We start from the raw sequence: 19723 nt of genomic DNA, 5'->3' as shown, positions 1-19723 counted from the left end.
AAGAGAATGTGTATGTGTGTGTGTGTGTGTGTGTGTGTGTGTGTGTTTTAAAAAGAATCTCAGGGCTCTCATGAAAACGTACTGAATCAGAGTCTGCATTTTAAAAAGATCTAGAGGTAATATGAGCACATTCAACTTTGTTGATCTAAAATTCTCAGATTTTTATGTAACCACAAATCAGAAATATGTAGAGGTGTGTTACTTACCTGGACCAGTTTTATAATTAAAAATCAACTCCCTAAAGAGCTCAGCATACTATTATTTCCTAAAATGACAAATTCATGGCCCACAGTCCTTGTGGTTATAATGATATTAATCTGGAAAGGACTCCTCCATTGTAGGTTTCAGTAGCCCAAAGAAGTGCAGATGGATGAGGGGCCAGATCATTTCAGGCAGAACGAAAGGGTTCACCTTGGCTAGAATTCTGTACATTTCTCTCAGCAGATAGCATCCAGAGCCCCAGAAGTCTGCCTACCTGTCTAGATCTGAGGCCCTTAGATCACAACCATTAAATAATGTCAGCAAAACCATTTCCTCCAACTGCCAACAGATGAACGGACTGGCCTAAAGATTTAGCTTAGTACCCTCATCCATTTGGGAGAAATGAACCATCATATCACCTCCATGTAGGATGGTAGTAAAGAGTAATAAACCTCCCAGAGATGAGACTCCTAAAATCTTCTTCAAAGGGCCAGCAGGTGGCATGGTGGTTAAGGGTGCTGGACTCCCACATGGCTGATTGTGGTTTGAATCCTGGACCTAGCAGTTTGCTTTTTCACTCTCCCCCTGCCCCACCCCGTCCCTCTCTGGCCAAATTAAAATGAATTAATATTCAAATAAAGTTAAATAAAAAATAATTCTTTAAAAAAAATCCTCTTTCAACAATTCCATTGTTTTCTGGGCTGGGAGTGGGTGTTCAACTGCTTAAATCACAGTTCTTTTTAAAGAATTGAGACCTGGAAGAGGGGTCCCAGTTCTTCATCCCTCCGCCCCACCCCGTCCCTCTCTGGCCAAATTAAAATGAATTAATATTCAAATAAAGTTAAATAAAAAATAATTCTTTAAAAAAAATCCTCTTTCAACAATTCCATTGTTTTCTGGGCTGGGAGTGGGTGTTCAACTGCTTAAATCACAGTTCTTTTTAAAGAATTGAGACCTGGAAGAGGGGTCCCAGTTCTTCATCCCTCCCTGTATCAGTCAGTACCCAGCCATTTAAGTCTGTACTGTCTCGATCTGACTGTAGTCTCAGCTATTTGACTTTCTTGGAACAATGAAATAAGGCAGAAGTGATAGTGCACGATTCTGAGCCAAGGTGTGAAGAAGCCCCATGTGTTTCCATTCTGTTGTACCTCTGCCATCTTCACGAGACTGTACCTAGGTTATTTTGTCACAGGACAATAGACATATGGAACACAGATAAGTTGCCCCAGTCAAGGCCAGTCCAATAAACTTACAGCCAACCAACATCATATATAGAAGAAAGCCCAGCAGGGCTCACTCAAAGGCACAGGAGTAATGTGCTACTCAAGAGAAGCTGGATCAGACATGACAACCATGGTTCAAATTCCTGACCTGGTCAATCTAAAACACACCAGACACATAAGTTAAAGCCTAATACCTAACAGAATGGAGGACTGTGGGAAAGGGATCGTGGTGTGCCTATAGAGGACACTCAGCCCTCTCCCTCCTTCCCCCTACTCTACTCCCTTTCCCTCACTCTTACATGCGTGTATATCACTCAATCATGAATAAAGTAAAAAATTTAAAAAGAAAGCCCAGCCAATACCAACAGAGCCATCTAATCAGCCCAACTCACTTAAACTCACAAGCTATAAATGGTTATTATTACATCTCCATCATGGTTTGTGGTTTTGTTACACAGCAGTTTTGTGCCAATAGATAACTAATACACCAAGTAACAAATTAAATTGAGTTATTGATAGATGTTTCCCTTTTTAAATTTTTATTTTCACCCTAATTTCCCCCTCAAAATATTAGCTTCTGTTAAGAGTACTTAGGGACAAAGAAAACAAAGTAGCGAGTGAAAAAAATAAATATTAAAGTTCAAAAAGCCAAATCAACTGATAATGGACAGTTGTTTTTAATTGCTGTGATTTTCATATTACATACATGTTATGTAGTCCTATCCCTAAAAGTGCCTTAAACCCCTCATAGAACATAAGATATGTTCCATTTCATCTCATAGACTTGGCACAATGCCCAGTGAGGGCACTGTGTGTAAGGGAGTGGCCTGGATAGTCTCTTGTCTCTAATATTCTCTGTACTACCAGAGACAGTGATGTCTGGAAAGAGCCAAGGTTTTTGAGTCTTCACTCAGGTGGCTCATGTCCAGCTTCTGCAGAAGCAGCTGCCAAAACAAAAGGTGTATGTGTGTGCACCTTAGTGGGCCTTACCTGCCCATAACTTAGGGGTGTGTTACCTTGTTGACGCATCTTCATAGTCCGTATCCTTATTGCCTCTCCTCGAACTCGGCCTTCACAGAAATAAGCGCCATTGATCTTACTAGCTTTTTCTCTCTTCCAGACAACTTTTTTAGCCCCTTCTCTGGTCGAGTCTTGAGTAACTTCCAGTGGATCCTGGTGCTGATTCATTAAGGCTTCAAAGTCTCTTCCTATGGTGATGGGCTCATGGGGGCGCCATCCAGAGGCAATGCAGGTGAGGGATGTTTCAGCATCAGATACGAGAGGTAGGGAATTGATCAGGATCAGGTCCATGGCAGCTTCCACTGCTCCTAAAAGGAAAGAGGGAACATAATGTATGAATAAGGTTGTTAACAGGGTCTCTAGGGTAAACTGATGTCTACAAGGCCTTGTCTAAAAATAGCTGTGAGAGTAGTCTTTTTAGAATGTACCTGCCTTCCACTAGACATATCCAAAACCCTTCCTAAGGCATCAAGACCTCATCACCTAGACCCTGTTAACTTCACCTGCCCCACTGCATACTCTAACTACGGTGGATAGTCCATTATTCTCCTAAACGGGCAAGCACTCTATATCTCTACCCATTTTAGTATCGGAGACATAGCTAGGTATTCAGTAAATGTTGAGAAAAAGTAACGATGGGACCAGTGGATAGCGTAATGGCTACATCGCTGAACTCCCATGTAGTCGACCATGGTTCGAGTTCCGAACCTGGTGGCTTAAACGCTGGTCATGTGTGCATGCATGTCCAAGATCCTAAGAGGAGAATGGAGGAGAAGGAACTGTGGCATGGACATCCCCCCTGGGGGGGTGATTTTTCACTTTCTGTCTCTCTGTCTTTCTGGTGAGCGCATGCGCCCTATAGCAAAAACCTCTCAAAAAAAAAATTAAAAAAAGAAAGAAAAAGTAAAGAAAAGATAATGATAATGGTGCTATCATTGATTATTCATTATAGGTAATAATATTGGTTATTATTAATTGATATTAATGTAGCACTGCCACATAAAATCTTAGAGGAATCTATGAACTACATACAGTTATACACTTAGGCCAACTTCATATGCTCATTTTTAAAGAATTGCCCAAGTCCACATTAAACTTTGCAAAATAAGAGAGGAACAGTGACTAAGTGAAGTCTACATTTCTCTGAGCCTCATTTGTCTCTTTTTGAAAATGAGGCTAGTAAGACCTGCCTTTCAGGATTCTTGTGAAGATTGAATAAGAGAAAATACATCACATGCCAAGCACTGTGTTTGTTATATATTGGATAAAATTGACAATTATTTCATTAATCTTCATTCTATTTCCTGAACACTTAGCCCCAAACTTCAACTGTAAAATGTAAAAATAAATGTAAAAACAAAACCCCGTCTGACCTTTCAAACTTGTTCCGTAAATTATTCTGTAAATAATAAAGCATATTTGAAAACAAAATACTTCACTTGTCTCAACATTTCTCTTCTCCCCTTCTCTTTCTGTTTCTAAAGTTTCCAGCGCAAACAAATGAAAGCCGGGCTTATTCGCTTCTTTCTTGAAACGTGAACATTTCAGAAATAGAAAATGTTCTCTAGCTCCAGGGGTGGTTGACTCCCAAGTCTACACAAAATAATCAGGAGACTAAAAAGGGGTGATGTCCCAGAGAGAGCCTCAGGACTCGTGCGTAGGCATAGAGTGATTCAAGTTAAGCTACATGTCACCTCATGTAATTTATATGCTCATTTTTAGAGCATTAGGTTTTCCCCCAACATTCCTGTGAGATTTATGTCACTATTTCAGTTTTAAATATGAAGAGATGAAGGCCCGACAGACCGAGGAGCTTTTTCAATCTCCTACAGCTATTGAAAGCAGAAGCGGGATTCTTGTTCTCCCTGGTCTTCCTGTTCTCAGATACGACATTCCCTTTTGTACCTCACAGTCTTTGTACATGCTGTTCCCTCTGCCTGGAATGCGTTTTTCCACTCTTGGCGTGGCTAGCTCCTGCTTCATCTGGGTCTCAGTCTACTGCCACTTTCTCATAGGCTTCTCTGCCTGCTTTACCTGCAATCACTGCATACTCTCATCCATTCTCTCTAATCCTGTTTCCTTCATAAAGATGATCACAATTAGTGATTATGTCCCTCTTCCTCTAGATGACACTAGCTCCTTCTTCGTCTGGGTCTCAGTCTAAATGCCACTTTCTCATAGGAGGCTTCTCTGCCTGCTTTACCTGCAATCACTGCATACTCTCATCCATTCTCTCTAATCCTGTTTCCTTCATAAAGATGATCACAATTAGTGATTATGTCCCTCTTCCTCTAGATGACAAATTCCATAAGGATGAGGATTAAATCTATTTTGTATAGAAACAGGAATTTAGGACTGCTTTATATAGGAGTAACCTGCCTTAGCTAGAAATATAGAGAACTTAAGTACTTGTTAGAAAGACAGAAGAGGAAATTTTATTCCAGATCTACCTGATTTAAATCCATTCATTTCTTGGGCTCCCACCTGCAGAATAATGAGATTAAAACTCAAAACGGTCCAACACCTAAACTGACTTCCTTACCCTTATTTTAAAACCTTTTTAAATAGCTCTTGCACTTATAAGGGGAAAAACAGATGTTATAGCTCTTATAAAATGTCAAAGGTGATCAATAGTTGCTAAGCATATGGAGATGACTGGTGTTAATTTACCAAAACATTTTTTTAAAAGAGATTTTTGCTATAGGTCATATGCGCTCACCAGAGAGACAGAGACTGAGAGTCATAAAGCAAGAAATCACCCTCTAGGGGGATGGCAATGCCACGATCCCTTTTCATCCATTCTCCTCTCAGGATTTTGGGCATACACGTAACACACACCCAGCCTGAGTTTCAAGCTGACGCGTTCAGGCCTTGAACCTCGGTCAACTACATGTGAGTCCAACTATGTAATGATTACACCATCTGCTGGTCCATTTACCAGAACATTTTAAAAGTTTATATTTTCCTTAGGAGGGGGAGAAGGGGGAAGAAGGAGCACCCTTGGCAGTCTCCACACCATGAACCTCCCAAGCCCTACAGCTGGCCAGGATCATGGGTATGCGTGACATGCTGAGATAGACTAGGGCACTCACCCAGAGCCTTCCGGTGGGGTATCCAGCATACACACCAGTGCCTCTACTGCCTGTGCCACTGTGGTTAGGCCTACCAGAACTTTTGTGAGCATCTGTTTATGCCAAGCATTGCTCATAATATGATGATCCTCACACAATTTGCTTCTGGTGACAATTGCTCATTTTTGCTGGATGCAGTGATGTTTTAAAGATGATGTTATTAAAAGTTATAGTTTTGTCTCAATTAGGGAAGAGAATTTCAAGGTCTTCATGTAAATAGGAGTTACAGTTGCATGTTATTGTAATGTTAACTCCATGCATGGGGTTGAGGGGAAAAATAATCTTCCTAGAATGGATTTCTCAAGCCTAACCTTGAAGCATCCTTTTTTTAATACTTGCTTTGTCAGTAACTTTTAAGATCTCAGGAGAGAGGACAGAGGTTAGGATAATAAAAACTTTGCGAGAGAGGATGAGTTATGAAAACTAGCAGTGGAATTATAGCCTCCAAAAATAACAGCAGTGCACACCTCCCTTTCACAGGCACATCCAGCCCTGCCTCCGAGTGAACTCGCCTCTCTCTTATACTTGCTCATTCCACGCATGTTCCAGAGAGGGTCATCAAGAGGAAGGAAACACTGTAATTCTTTCATCTCTGGCTTAATTCATCCCCATTTCTGGGCCCAGCTGAATGACTTGCCAAAACCATGAGGTCTGCTCTGAACTCACAGAACTGGCTGTGATTTATTTAATGACTTTAGGAAATAATAGAAAAAGCAGTTGATTTGGAAATATAGCCACACTTCATCTGTCAATTTTTTCTGTGTATAAATTTGGTTTCTTTTTCTCTTTCCTCCTAGTGATCTCCCTTAACTTTCCGTGATAGAAAAGGAAATTGTATACTTTGGGAACCTGGACTTGACAACACTTCGCTAACATACTGAGTATGCCCATTTAGGAAGCCCTTTTCCACCAGTGAATGCTCTGTCCTTTATGATGCCATGTGCATTAGAAATACCAGGAGAGGGCCAGCAGTGTGGTGGTTAAGACAGCTAGCTCCCATATGATCAATCACATTGTTTGAGTCCCAAACCCTGCGGCTTAAGAAACACACTGGGAATACGTGTGTGCATGCTCAAAATCCAAAAAGGAAAAAGAAATGGACAAGGGAAGGCAATGTGACTATGCCTCATGGGAAGTGTTTTCTAATTTCTTTTTCTCTCTAGTGAGCACACACACCCTCTAGCAAATGAAAATAAATAAATAAATAAATAAATAAATAAATAAATAATAAAAAATACCAGGAGACTTTTACAAGAACTTTGGGTATGAGAACAAATACCTACCAGTTTCCTGAGGTAGATCTTTTTAATTTACTTTTTTAAAGAGGTTTTTGCTATAGGGCGCGTGCACTTGCCAGACAGACAGAGACAGACAGAGAGACAGAAAGCGAGAAATCACCCCCGGGGGGATGGCCACGGCACAATCCCTTCTCCTCCATTCTCCTCTCGGGATCTTGGGCATGCACGCACACGCGCCCGGCGTGAGTTTTAAGCCACTGGGTCCGGGACGCGAACCGCGGTCGACTATGTGGGATTCCAGTGACATAGTCATTATGCTAACTGCTGGTCTCTGTGAGATAGATCTTTGAAATTATCTGCTTAGTTTGCTTAACAATAAGAATCTATATTTGTATTTGCTTGTATATACTTCAGGAATTTCCAGAAGGTGACACATGTAACTAAGAACAGGGTGAACTATGGAGAATTGGGCAGTCAGGGACATTAATGGGAGGGACACTTTAATCATGCACTTATATGTACTGGCTTTTGATCCATTTGAATATTATCAACAAGTAAAAACTGAACATTAAAAAGTAACTGTGGTTATTGCCCTTCCGTTATTAAGGGGCAGCTGGAAGTTAATCAAGAGCCATGAAAATAGGTATGTCGCTTATCCCCATACTCACTCCAAATCTTTTTAGATTCCATTCATATAGTGCATTTTTCTCTTTCTCTCTTCTTTGAACTAGTAAAGGGAGTACTTAATAATGAGCATATCACCCCCACAGTACTGGAAAAAATTAGCTAAAATATAATTTAAGAAAAGCAGGAGTAGGAGGAAGAGTGGCCAAATTTAGCCTTTCAAAGAGAGTAGAGGAGCAACAGTCATGACACAGTGGGTACAGTTGTAGCCTGTGGCTTCTGGAAAGTTCTGCCACTGATACCGTGAAAGGCTTGACTGCAGCTGCATGGTTGATACCACCCAAGGAATCTATTAGGGACACTTTCCCAAGAGCAATTACCACAGGACAGATTCACCTAGGTTCACAGCAGTATCAGTCCCCATGCCCAGCACCTTCTCTTACATCACAGCACTATCTTCTCCAAGTCATGTTGGGGCCTGCTGTTGAATCATTTCATCACAACCATAGCATGAAGGGCTCTGTCCAAATTTATTAATGAGTTTAATATATACTTCTATCATTAAGGCTAAGAGTTTACTGTAAGAAAGATGCATATTAAACATCACGCATTTTACATGCTTTAGAACTTAATACTATTTTTTCATAGCAAAGATCTCTTACAAATTTTTTCAATGTCTGTATAAAAGTGTGTTCTTGTTTGTAAGGAAACACTTAACCATTGTGATCTGGCATCGGCCAAGTGAACAAATAACTGATCACAATTGAAGCATAACTGTGCTCTAAAATGTTTAACTCATTGTATTTTTGGTATGCTATACTGAATAACATCTAATCTTTCACAGTAACATTTTTCTCACTAAATCTCATAATGAATTAAAAATGTTGCATATCTCTTATTTTTGTATTTATTTTCTCATATTCAATATAAATTTGGATAATGAGCCATTAACTAAAATATAAACCTTTTTTTCTTCAAAAATAATGGGGGCTGTCTGCACAGCCTGGTGTTTGGGGCAACTGGATCCTACATGACCAACTATATGGTTCAAGTCACAGGCCTAGTGACTTGAGAAATACACTGGGAGTGTTTGTGTGTGTATGCCCAAAATCCTGAAAGGAGGAAGAGAAAAGATTGTGGTGATGTCACCATTTCCAGATTTCCAGGGGGTTACTTTCTTCCTCTCCCTCTCCCTCTCTTGCTCCCTCTCCCTCTTCCTCTCTTGCTCCCTTTCCCTCTCCCTCTGTATGTCTCTGGCAAGCACTGAAAAAAAAAAGGAAAGATAATAAAATTATTGTGGGTCTGAATCAACACCACATAAGGGGAATTCCAAAATTTCATAGAAAAAAATGGAATTAAAGTATGAGTTTATTTTGGTGCAAAGTAATATTGAAATCCAAGCACAGTTTTATCATAATAGCACTGTCACATGAACTCTTTTGAAGACTCCAAAGAATAGAACTATTTCAAAATAGAAGGCTTATATTTTATCAAACTGTGTTTCAAGGAATCAACATTCTTATTTTCAGAAAAGATGTTCCAGAAGTTTCTGCATGAGAAAACAGAAATAAACAGAATGGATTCTAGATCTGCTCCCCTCAACACTTTTCTTTCTCTCACCAAGATGCTCAACTCTGATCTGTTTTGTTTCTTCATTTCCTTGAGTTTTGGGTTCTTTTGCTTGTTTCACATTTTGGGTCCCCTATTTCCTTTGGAAGAAACAATTTTGCTTAAGTAAAAACATACAAAACCCAGCAGTCATCAATTTTAACTTTTTTTTTCAACAGATGAAGAAAATGAAAGCTTGGCGAGTCCAGCATGTTCGCTCTAGTTAGCCTTTCTTCCACATTCAAGTTTAGCACAGCTACAGATAGTCAGGTTCTGATTAAGCCAGTTCCCTGATCTGCGAGGTCTTGGCAAGCTAATAGGAAAAAGCAAGTTAAATTATTACATAGTGAGTATGCCTGTTCTCTTGTGTTTCTTATTACCTTGAAATTGCAGTGTTGGGTGGAGTTTCAGTAAAATGTGTTCTGAAATAATGCATCATGACTTCGGAACAACTAATCCTCGGAATGGTTTCTTGTAAATTCGGTATCAGCTACATTTAAATTTTTTTGAATGTTTATAAGCACATCACCTTGTAACAGAAGTAGATACCTTAATGTTCTAATATTTGAAATGGCAATGACTGCTATGTTAGTCAAAATCATTTCAGAAATTAGAGAATTAGAAATGAGCTTAAAAGAATTAGGTGAAAGTATCTCTAGAATCAAGAATCTGGCAATGAGCTAAAGAAACAAAATAGTTCCAGAACCATCCAGTATAGCTGATGAAATTGTTTGGGTTTTAGTTTTAGTTAGTTTGTTTGTTTGTTTTTAAAGGATGTCCATAAAAGACAAAATTATTTTTAGTTCAAAAAATGCTCATTGAATCATTTTTATGTCCATTCATTCATTTCACAAAACAAATTTATTGAATACCTCTTCTTCACTAGATACTGCACCTGGCCCTAGAGGTACAACAATGAATAAAACAGATATGATTTCAAGCTCAGGTAGCTTACAGACACTTGTGAAAGACAGATATGGAAAATTCATCATATAAGTAAAAACAACATTGGAACCATGGGGGATATTATGACAAAATTACAAGATGCTGTAAGATAGCATAATGGTGAATTTAATCAGACTTGATGGGGGCTGGGACATTTGACTTAGGGAGTGGTGTCACCCAAGTCAACCAAGAAAGCTATGGGAAGATAGGACAATCTTCCCTACAAGGGTAACTACTAAGCAGAGTTTTAAAGAATAAATAAGACAGAAGTCAGGTGGTAGCTCAGCAGAAATGCAACCATATCTATGTGGAAAAGGTTCTGCAATCTTCTTGACCATGCTGGGTATGCACATGCATGTCCATGATCCAGGCTGGCTGACACCGGAGGTGGATCACAGCACAGAGGCCCTGTTGGGGATGCCTGTGTCTCTCTCTCTCATAGAAGAAATAAAGAACAAATGAATGAATAAGTAAGTATTTAATATGACTCACTTCTGGAATGGTTATTCCTTAAATCTACTCTAATGCTGGCATTCGTCTTCTTGTGTCCCAAGAACTACTAGTACCATTTCTCTAAGTTTATTAGTATTTTTTATGTCTGCTTGTTTCTTCTAAAGAAGTACAGTTGCCAGGAATGTTTCCAATACGTTCATCTTTTTTTTTAGTTCTTCATGATCCTTTTAGGTATGTAATAATTCTCTAAATGAAAACTTCATCCTTAAGGTTTCTTCCAAGAAGATATAAGGCAATTAATGAGAAGATACCAAAAGGTACCAGACTAGAAATATTAGGTTGTCAGGAAAGTTATAACTTATTTTTCTATGCAAAATGTGTCATGACTTTCTAGACAACCCAATAATTAAAGGAAGTTGCTAACTATTTGATTGTATAGCAGGGAGTTTAGAGTTCAGGCGTTCTGGATTGACTGGACAGTCTCTAACAATAAACTGTTCTCACCCAGCAGTTGTGCCAAGGAAGCATTCCCCAATGGGTATGCTTGCTTCCCAGCCAAATGGCGTGCTTGTCTGTCTGCTGGAGGAAATGGCATCCTCACCCCACCTTCAATGCCAGGAATGTTCCATATAGACCAAATAGCACATGTGCGAGTTAGAATTAGGGTCAGTCAGATAGAAGGAAATGTGCTGTTTCCAGGGAACAGGCAGCATCCTACACATGAGACTTTATTGAGCACCTTGCATTTACATGCAGACTCAATCCTCTGAGGTGACAAGGGTGGAGGAGGCATGGTACCACCAAAGTGAGGACTGTTTAAACTGAAAAAGACTTTAAAGATTGCCTGGTACAAGCCTCACACCGTAGAACGGGCAATCTGAGGCTTACAAAGGTGGTTATACAGAGGATCATGGCCAAGCCAGCCCTCGAGTGATTTCTTTCCAGGGACCTTTCTGTCATCCTTGGGTGACAGGTAAGTGGTTAAATACTTAGTGTGACAGAATTTGAGACATTTACAAATCTAGCAGGATGGCACCTGGAAAATCCTGGAGCTTCTTGGTAGAAACTGAGGCAAGAGAGGAAAGACTTTGAGGAGTGGTAGTCAGAAAGTTGAAAAGGTCACAGGACCAAAGGATTGGGAATACCAAGATGACCTTTGCACAATTTACGGTTACCTCCAATACTGACCATCATAATTTTTCCAATCTACTTTATTCTAAGACGGAGGGATGCTTTCTAGTTGAACCCTGATCAACCAGAACCAGGTAATGTATCTGGGTGGGAGGAATCTATCGTTAGAGTCAGATTAACTTCTCTTTCTGGACTGTTTTTCTGATTCAAACATCTGCCAAGTTCCTATCTACCCTTTGCTTTGGTTGTGCATACATACTCACACAACCAAACATCTCTATCCTACAAGACAGCAATGAACAAAACCCTTTATATCCTCAGTGCCCTACTCTCCAGCTCCCAGTAGAGAAGTCAATTTGGTCAACTTTCTTACACAACAAAAGAGAATAACCAAGAATCTCTCAAAGCAACAATACATTGAAAACTATTGGAGGAGCAAAGCAAAGCAATGAGTCGATAAGGGAAGAAGTTCAGGATTATGACAGTTGCTAAATGGAAACTGACAAAGGAAGGTGGCTAGCCTTCCCAAGTCTAAAATTATTATTATTATTTTTGGAGAGATTTTTGCTACAGGGCGCGTGCACTCACCAGAAAGACAGCAAGCAACAGAGAGGCAGAAAGCAAGAAATCACCCCCCAGGAGGGATGGCTACGTCACAATCCCTTCTCCTCCATTCTCCTCTTGAGATCTTGGGCACGCACACACATGTGCCCGGCCTGAGTTTAAGCCACTGGGTCCGGGACTCTAACCGTGGTCGACTACATGGGAATCCAGCGACATAGCCAATACACTAACCGCTGGTCCCACCAAGTCTAAAATTAAACTATTAGAAATGGAAGCTAATATTTTCACTATATACTATATAATAAATGGAGTGCTAAATACTTTACAATCACTGTCCTCCTTTATTTGATAAGGACTGTGAGCTAGGCTCTGTGGGTGAAGAGAAAAATAAAACATTTCTGCCTTCAATAAGCTTACTGCCTGGTCATCAGGCATGAGTATATCCAAAGCCATGAATAAAAATGTGACAAACTTGACTACAGAGAAAGCTGAACACTTCTGTACAACAAAAGATTACATACATTAAGTTAAATGATCAAGTGGGTAAAATACTGTTACATGTAAAACTTAGTTAATACATATACTACACAAATAAATTCTATAAATTAAAAGCAATACACAGAAGATGACACACAAATAGCTAACTGCAGTAGATTAAAAAGAATGACCATAGGCCAACAGGTGACATGGAGGTTAAGGCAGCTGGATCTCACCTGATCAACTGCTATTTCAGTGCCAAACCCAGCAACTTGAAAAACACACTGGACGTGTGAGTGTGCACATGCCCAAAATCTTGAGAGGAGAATGGAGGAGAAGGGACTACAGCATGGCCATCCCCCCAGGGAGTGGTTTCTCTCTCTGGTAAGTGCATGTAAACTATAGCAAAAAGAAAATAAAATGACCACAATACTTGGCATTTCCTTCAAGATATGGAGTCTATAGGGGTGGTTAAGGTGCTGGATTCCCACATGGCCATCCATTGTTCAAGTCCTGGACCTGGCAGCTTGCTTTTTCACTTTCCCTCTCCCTCTCTCTCTCTGCTTTCTCACTTTCCCTTTCTCTCTCTCTCTGGTCAGTTTATTTATTTATTTTTTTAAAGATGATAATGATGATGAACAAAGTTGGATAAAATAATTCTTTTTATTAAAAAAAAAGATGTGGAATCTGTCTTCCTGTTCTTTAATCTAGGCTTGACTATGAGATTTGCCTTAATCAGTTGAGCATTAGCAAATATTATAGAAGTAGAGACTTGAATAGAGTTTGTTCACCTGGCTTGCACTCTCCTATTGCTCCATTGAAGCTGGAGACCACTGTAGGAAAAGCCCAGACTAACTGAATGGAAGATGAGACACCACGTGGAGTAGATATGAGCCATTGGGGCTGAGGTCCAACATACCAACTGCCAGATATGCAACGAACCATTCTAGACCATCCAGTCCCAGCCCAGCTGATTACAGAGATAAGTCAATCCAGTCTAGACCAAATGACTTTCCATCTGATGTACAGAATTCCAAGATAAAATAAGTATTTGTTGTTTTACTATTTTGTTTAGGGATAAATGACTTGTTACTCAGCAAAAGCCAACTAAAATAGCAATAATCATATGAAAAGACATTTAATCTGACTAGAAATCCCCAAACACAAACTACAGGGACATCTCATTATTTGCCTATTAAATGGACAAAAAATACAGTGGGCTATAATATTCAATGCTGATTTACAGGAATGTATACATTGTTGTTGGAGAATGTAATTGGTAAAATATTTTTACAGGACACACTTGAAACAGGTAATCATAAAGTTTCACAAAAATTAATCCTAGATGCTTTACAAAGGGTCAGCCCTGCATGCAGTGGTTAAGCACTTTGCAGAGGAAGCCAGATCCCACATTGCTGACCAGGGTTTGAGCCTCAGCTATTGCAGCTTACATGGCAGGAGCAAATGCCCAGGATCCTGATGAAATGCAGAACTTGAGGAAAAAGGATTGCAGTGTGACCAGGCCCCCATGCGGAGGTGCTTTTTCTCTCGTGCATACACACACCTTCTGGCATTAAAATAATAATTAATAATATAGAAATTAAAAAGTGAACCATAATCCATTACTCATTATGTTAGTCATATATATTAAATATATTAAATGTGTTACACATAATAGCTCACCTAATCCTCATAGCAATCTTATGGACTAGATATTATGACTGTTCTCTTTACAGAAAAGCAGACCGAGACAAAGAGATTAAGCATTTGTCATTGTCATATGACTAATTAGTGTTAGAGCAGAGATTTAAATTTAGGCAGACTGGCTTTAACCTATTCTTTTAACAATTTAACTACAATCATATATAACAATTGACATTTAAAATGTAACTTTAAGCAATTTACTGTGGAAACAGTCTTTTTTGTTCTTTTCTTTCTTATATTGCTAGAGGGAATGTGCACTCACCAGAGAGAGAGAGAGAAGCTATGCCATGCGGAGGTGCTTTTTCTCTCATGCATACACACACCTTCTGACATTAAAATAATAATTAATAATATAGAAATTAAAAAGTGAACCATAATCCATTACTCATTATGTTAGTCATATATATTAAATATATTAAATGTGTTACACATAATAGCTCACTTAATCCTCATAGCAATCTTATGGACTAGATATTATGACTGTTCTCTTTACAGAAAAGCAGACCGAGACAAAGAGATTAAGCATTTGTCATTGTCATATGACTAATTAGTGTTAGAGCAGAGATTTAAATTTAGGCAGACTGGCTTTAACCTATTCTTTTAACAATTTAACTACAATCATATATAACAATTGACATTTAAAATGTAACTTTAAGCAATTTACTGTGGAAACAGTCTTTTTTGTTCTTTTCTTTCTTATATTGCTAGAGGGAATGTGCACTCACCAGAGAGAGAGAGAGAAGCTATGTCCCCCATGGGGTGTGGTCATGCCATAATCCTTCTTTCTCCAGTTCTCCATGTCATCAGGATTTGGGGCAGGCACACACATGCACCTGTGTGTTTTTCAAGTCAATGGGGCCAGGATTTGAACTACGGTTGGTCATGCGGGGTCCAGTTCTCTCCACATAGTACTTAACTGCTGCACTATGGGGCCAGCCCAGAAAAATTAGTCTTTTCAACAGATAGTGTTGAAATGATTGGACATTCACATGCAAAAAAACAAACAAATAAACAAACAAAAAGACAAACAACAACAATATAAAAAACAAAAACAAACAAACAAAAAAAAAACAAGCCCTAACCTAAAACCTCTCACCTTATACAAAAGTTAACTAAAAATGGATCACATAAAATATAGAAATAAAAACTTATTGGGATACAGGAGACATTTGTCTTGATGCGGGAGTTAGGGAGTGAGCAAACTGTTAGCTGTGATACCAAAGGTGTGACCCATAATGAAAAAGAAATGGATAAAGTTAATCAAAATTTAAAACTGGGTCTATAAAAGATATTGTTAAGAAAATAAAAACACAAACCACAGACTGGGAGAAAATGTTTGCAAATCACATATCTGATGAATGGCTTCTATCTAGAGTGTATATATAAAAGAAAAAACCCAAACTCAACAGTGGTAAGAAAACTCAACTTTTATAAAATGGCTAAAGATTTGAAACACTTCATCAAAAAAGATACAAGGATGGCAAATAAGCCAAAAAGATGTTAAATGTCATTAGCCATTAGGGAAATACTAATTAAAACTACAGTGAGATACCAAAACACACCTATGAGAATGTCTCAAAAAAAACAAAAAGCTGGTAATATCAAGTGCTAGCTAAATGTACAGCAATTATAATATCATCCATCTCTGGTGGTAACATGAAATGAATGATACAGTCACTGGAAAATGGATAGTTTTTATAAAGCTTAATATACATTTACATATCATCCAGAAATCCCACTCCTAGGCATTTTCCCTATAGAAAAGGACATTTATGTTTATGTAACAAATGTTTATTCCTAATCACCCACAACTAGAAGCACCCAAATAGCCTTCAATGGATAAACGCATACACACGGTTGTGGGACCTCCAAAGAGTGGAATACTTCTCCACAATGAAAAGAAACAAAGTATTGATAATTACATCAACATCACATTACACTGAGTAAAGAAGTCATTATCAGGCCCAGCTATGATGACACACACTGCTAAAATGCTATGCATTTCACAGGCTGGGACCACATGGGAGATCCAGATTCAATTCTTGGTCTAACTTAAAGGCTTAGCACCAGTGGTGTGTACCTATAATCCCAGTGACTTGGGAGGTTGAGGTAGGAGAATTGCAAGCTTGAGACTGGCTTGGGTAATACAATGAGAACCTGAATAAAATAGGATCAGGCATGGCACTCCTATAGTCTCAGCTGAGGGGCTGAGGCAGGACAAGGTGGCAAGACTCTGAAAAAAGAAAGAAGCCAGTATCAGAAGGCTGATACTGCATTTATGTGATCGCAAGTCTATAAGGGGTGAAGAACAGATAAGTGGTTAACAAGGATGAGGACAGAGAAATTTGACTACAAGTAACGTAGCATAAAAAAAAGGTTTTTAGAATGATGGAACTGTTCTTTGATTGTGGCAGTGATGACATGAATAGGTTTTAAAATTCATAGAGCTGAACACACACAAGAGTTGTAATTTTTTTTTTTGAGAGAGATTTTTCCCATAGAGTATGTGTACTTTCCAGAGAGACAGAGAGAGAGATGGAGAGAAAGAAACTGAGAAATCACCTCCCACAGGGGGATGGCCATGCTGCAATCCCTTCTCCACTCTCCTCCTGGGGTTTCGGGTCCTCGTGCAAACATACCTGGTATGAGTTTCAAGCTGCCAGGTCCAGGACTTGAACTGAGGTTAACCATGTAAGAGTTCAGTGCCTTGACCACTATGGCACCTGCTAGCCCCAAGAAGTCATAATTTAAAAAATTATAATGAAGGGACTAGCAGATGGCATAATGGTTATGTTGCTCAACTCCTATATGATCAGCTGCAGATCAAGTCCCAGACCTGGCAGCTTCAAACTCATGCCAGATGCGTGTTCATGTATGCCCAAAATTCCAAGAGGAGACTGGAGTAGAAGAGATTGTGGAGTGACCATCCCCCAGGGGTTGATTTCTCACTTTCTGTCTCTGTCTCTCTGACAAGCACATGCGCCCTGTAGCAAAAAAAAAAATCTCTTGCTTAAAAAAAAAAATATATATACACACACACACACACACACACACATTATAATTACCAATAAAAATATGCAAAGATGGCCAGCCATGGTGACACAATTGTAATGCAAAACTTCAGGATGCTTAGACTACATGAGAAGGTCCAGGATTCCTGTATTGAGGTTTCCTTGTACACGCAGAGGCATGTGTCCTTGGTCCTGGACTCTCTCTCACTCTTTCTCTCTCTGAATAATTATTTTTAAATATGCAAAGATTTGACAATGGTATTTATTTCAAAAATACCCCCCAAATTAGAAATAACACAAAGCTCACAAACAGGGAGCATGACTAAATAAATAATGGTACATACATATGAGAGGTTGTCAAAAAAGTTGATGGAAAAATGAAATTAATGTGAGTTTTAGTGCAAAATAATTTGAAATCCATGCCTAGCTTTTTCATAATATTGATTGATTCTTGTGCCCTTACTTACAGAGTTGACCTTAATGGGAGACCAATTCTCTGCACATGCCAGTGATTCTGGAAAAGCAATTTTACTGCCAGCATGGTGGGGTGGTGGCAGCTTAGGAGAGATCGGGGGCCAGCTTGGAGAAGAATGTAAACATTTTCCATGGGCCTTTGCCAGGTGAGCCTTGGAGAGACCTTGCATAAAACCAAGCCCATTGGGCCCTGAGTATGTCTCTGGTCTGCAGAGCTCTCCCTTACATTTTCCTCATTGTCTTTAAAAGGGAGTCTGCACAGTTACTATTCTATTTCTGGCAACACAGGTTTAGGGAATGCTCTATGGGTTTAACATCAAACTAACACTGTCTTCCACTTCTATGCTTTCACCTTTGGGGCATGGGGGTGTATTTCTTTTCTATTAAAAATCCTCAGACTAGCAAATGGCATAACAGTTACTTAGCTGACTCCCACACGGCTGACCATGGTTCAAGTCCTAGATCCGGTGGCTTGAAACTTACACTGGGTGCATGTGCATGCATGCCCAAGATCCCGAGAGGAGAATGAAGGAGAAGGTGAGGTGTGACCATCACCCCTAGGGGGTGATTTCTCACTTTATCTCTCACTGTCTCTGTCTCTCTCTCTCTCTTTGGCTGAGCACATATGCTCTAAAGGCAAACAACTCTCAAAACAAAAACAAAACCAAAAAAACTCCACATTGCTTGCCTATTAAGACTTCTCTCTTTTTTAAACAAACAAACAAAAAATAGTGGCCCACATATCTTTGTAGAAAAAAATGCTGTGAGGATTAAAGCAATCTTTTACATAAAAATGCCTGGTAGCATTATACTATTGGGTTGTCAGAAAAGTCTTGACATATTATTCTGTTTCTCTATGCAAAAATGCATCATGTTTTTCTGATGACCAAATATTTCCTAAGGAAAAACAAAATAATATTTTTCCCAGCATTTTGAGACAATGGAGACCCTGCTGTCTTCCTAGCCCTGATTCTTGCCCCAAATAAACCTTATCACTAGTTAAATCTTGAACCTCAAAGTGAGATGTACACTGCAAATCTTATGTTCATGACCCCTCTCTTCCTCACCCTATAGTTTGCTTCTCTTTCCTCTGGCAAAGGAAAATAACTCTGCATTCTGAAGCATCAGTCTCTCTGGCTCGCTAATGGGGTTATGGTTTTAGCTCAGTGGTGGAAGAGGGCTCAGTGTATCTCCAGTTTCATATGATTTACTTGAGGAATTCCTTTATTACAATTCTGTAATCTATTGTCCTTCAGGCCTTATGTGATCTCTTCCTCTGTTTGGGAGCCATCTATTGGGGAAGCAAATTGTCTGATCATATTTTCTTCTCTCTTTAGAGAGAGAAAAAGAAATGAGATTCTGTATACTTCCAAACTCAGATATACAAGGAGACTCAAAAAACTCATGGAAAAACGGAAGTATGATTTTATTTGTACCCCCTCCTAAATTAAAAATCCATGCACAGTTTTTTCATAATATGCATTTCCCATGAACTGTTTGAAGACCCCCTTGGATTTGGCAGGTGGAATTTCAACTGAATTTTATGTCCGTTTTCCCCCTGCCAAACTGCAGGCATAAATGTCTCAGGAAGTATTGGTATATGTGTCTTCGTTAAGGTTTCTTGAAGGACCTGGGTGTAACCACACTTAGTATAATCCTCTTGGGCCCTTTCCAGTCCCCACATTCATTCCAATGGCAGTGACATCATTCTGAACATATTGAGAGCTCTTCTGAAGGAATCATCTCCAGAGTCTTTACTCCCTGCCTCATTGCCCTCCAATATCTCTCCTCTCTCCAATTCAACTGCCTAACTCTTGCTAACTCTTGAAGACTTGACTGGTGCCCCTATCTACCCTGGGAAGCCTGCCAGATGCCACAGGGCAGGGGCTGTATCTTACCAACTGCAGATTTGGTACCTG

General features: G+C 39.3%; 1 protein-coding gene across 1 annotated transcript in view; it reads right to left on the bottom strand.

Annotated features, from left to right (window-relative positions):
* Positions 1-19723, bottom strand: part of TEK (TEK receptor tyrosine kinase) — a 139235-nt gene that overhangs the window by 66016 nt on the left and 53496 nt on the right. Inside the window, 1 exon segment of the mRNA XM_006143226.3 lies at positions 2441-2752. Coding sequence (XP_006143288.1) covers positions 2441-2752 — 312 coding nt within the window.

The sequence above is a fragment of the Tupaia chinensis genome, unplaced genomic scaffold (genome assembly GCF_000334495.1).
Source record: "Tupaia chinensis unplaced genomic scaffold, TupChi_1.0 Scaffold000093_1, whole genome shotgun sequence".
In the NCBI taxonomy this organism is placed as follows: domain Eukaryota; kingdom Metazoa; phylum Chordata; class Mammalia; order Scandentia; family Tupaiidae; genus Tupaia; species Tupaia belangeri.
This window is presented reverse-complemented; position numbering and strand designations above follow the sequence as displayed.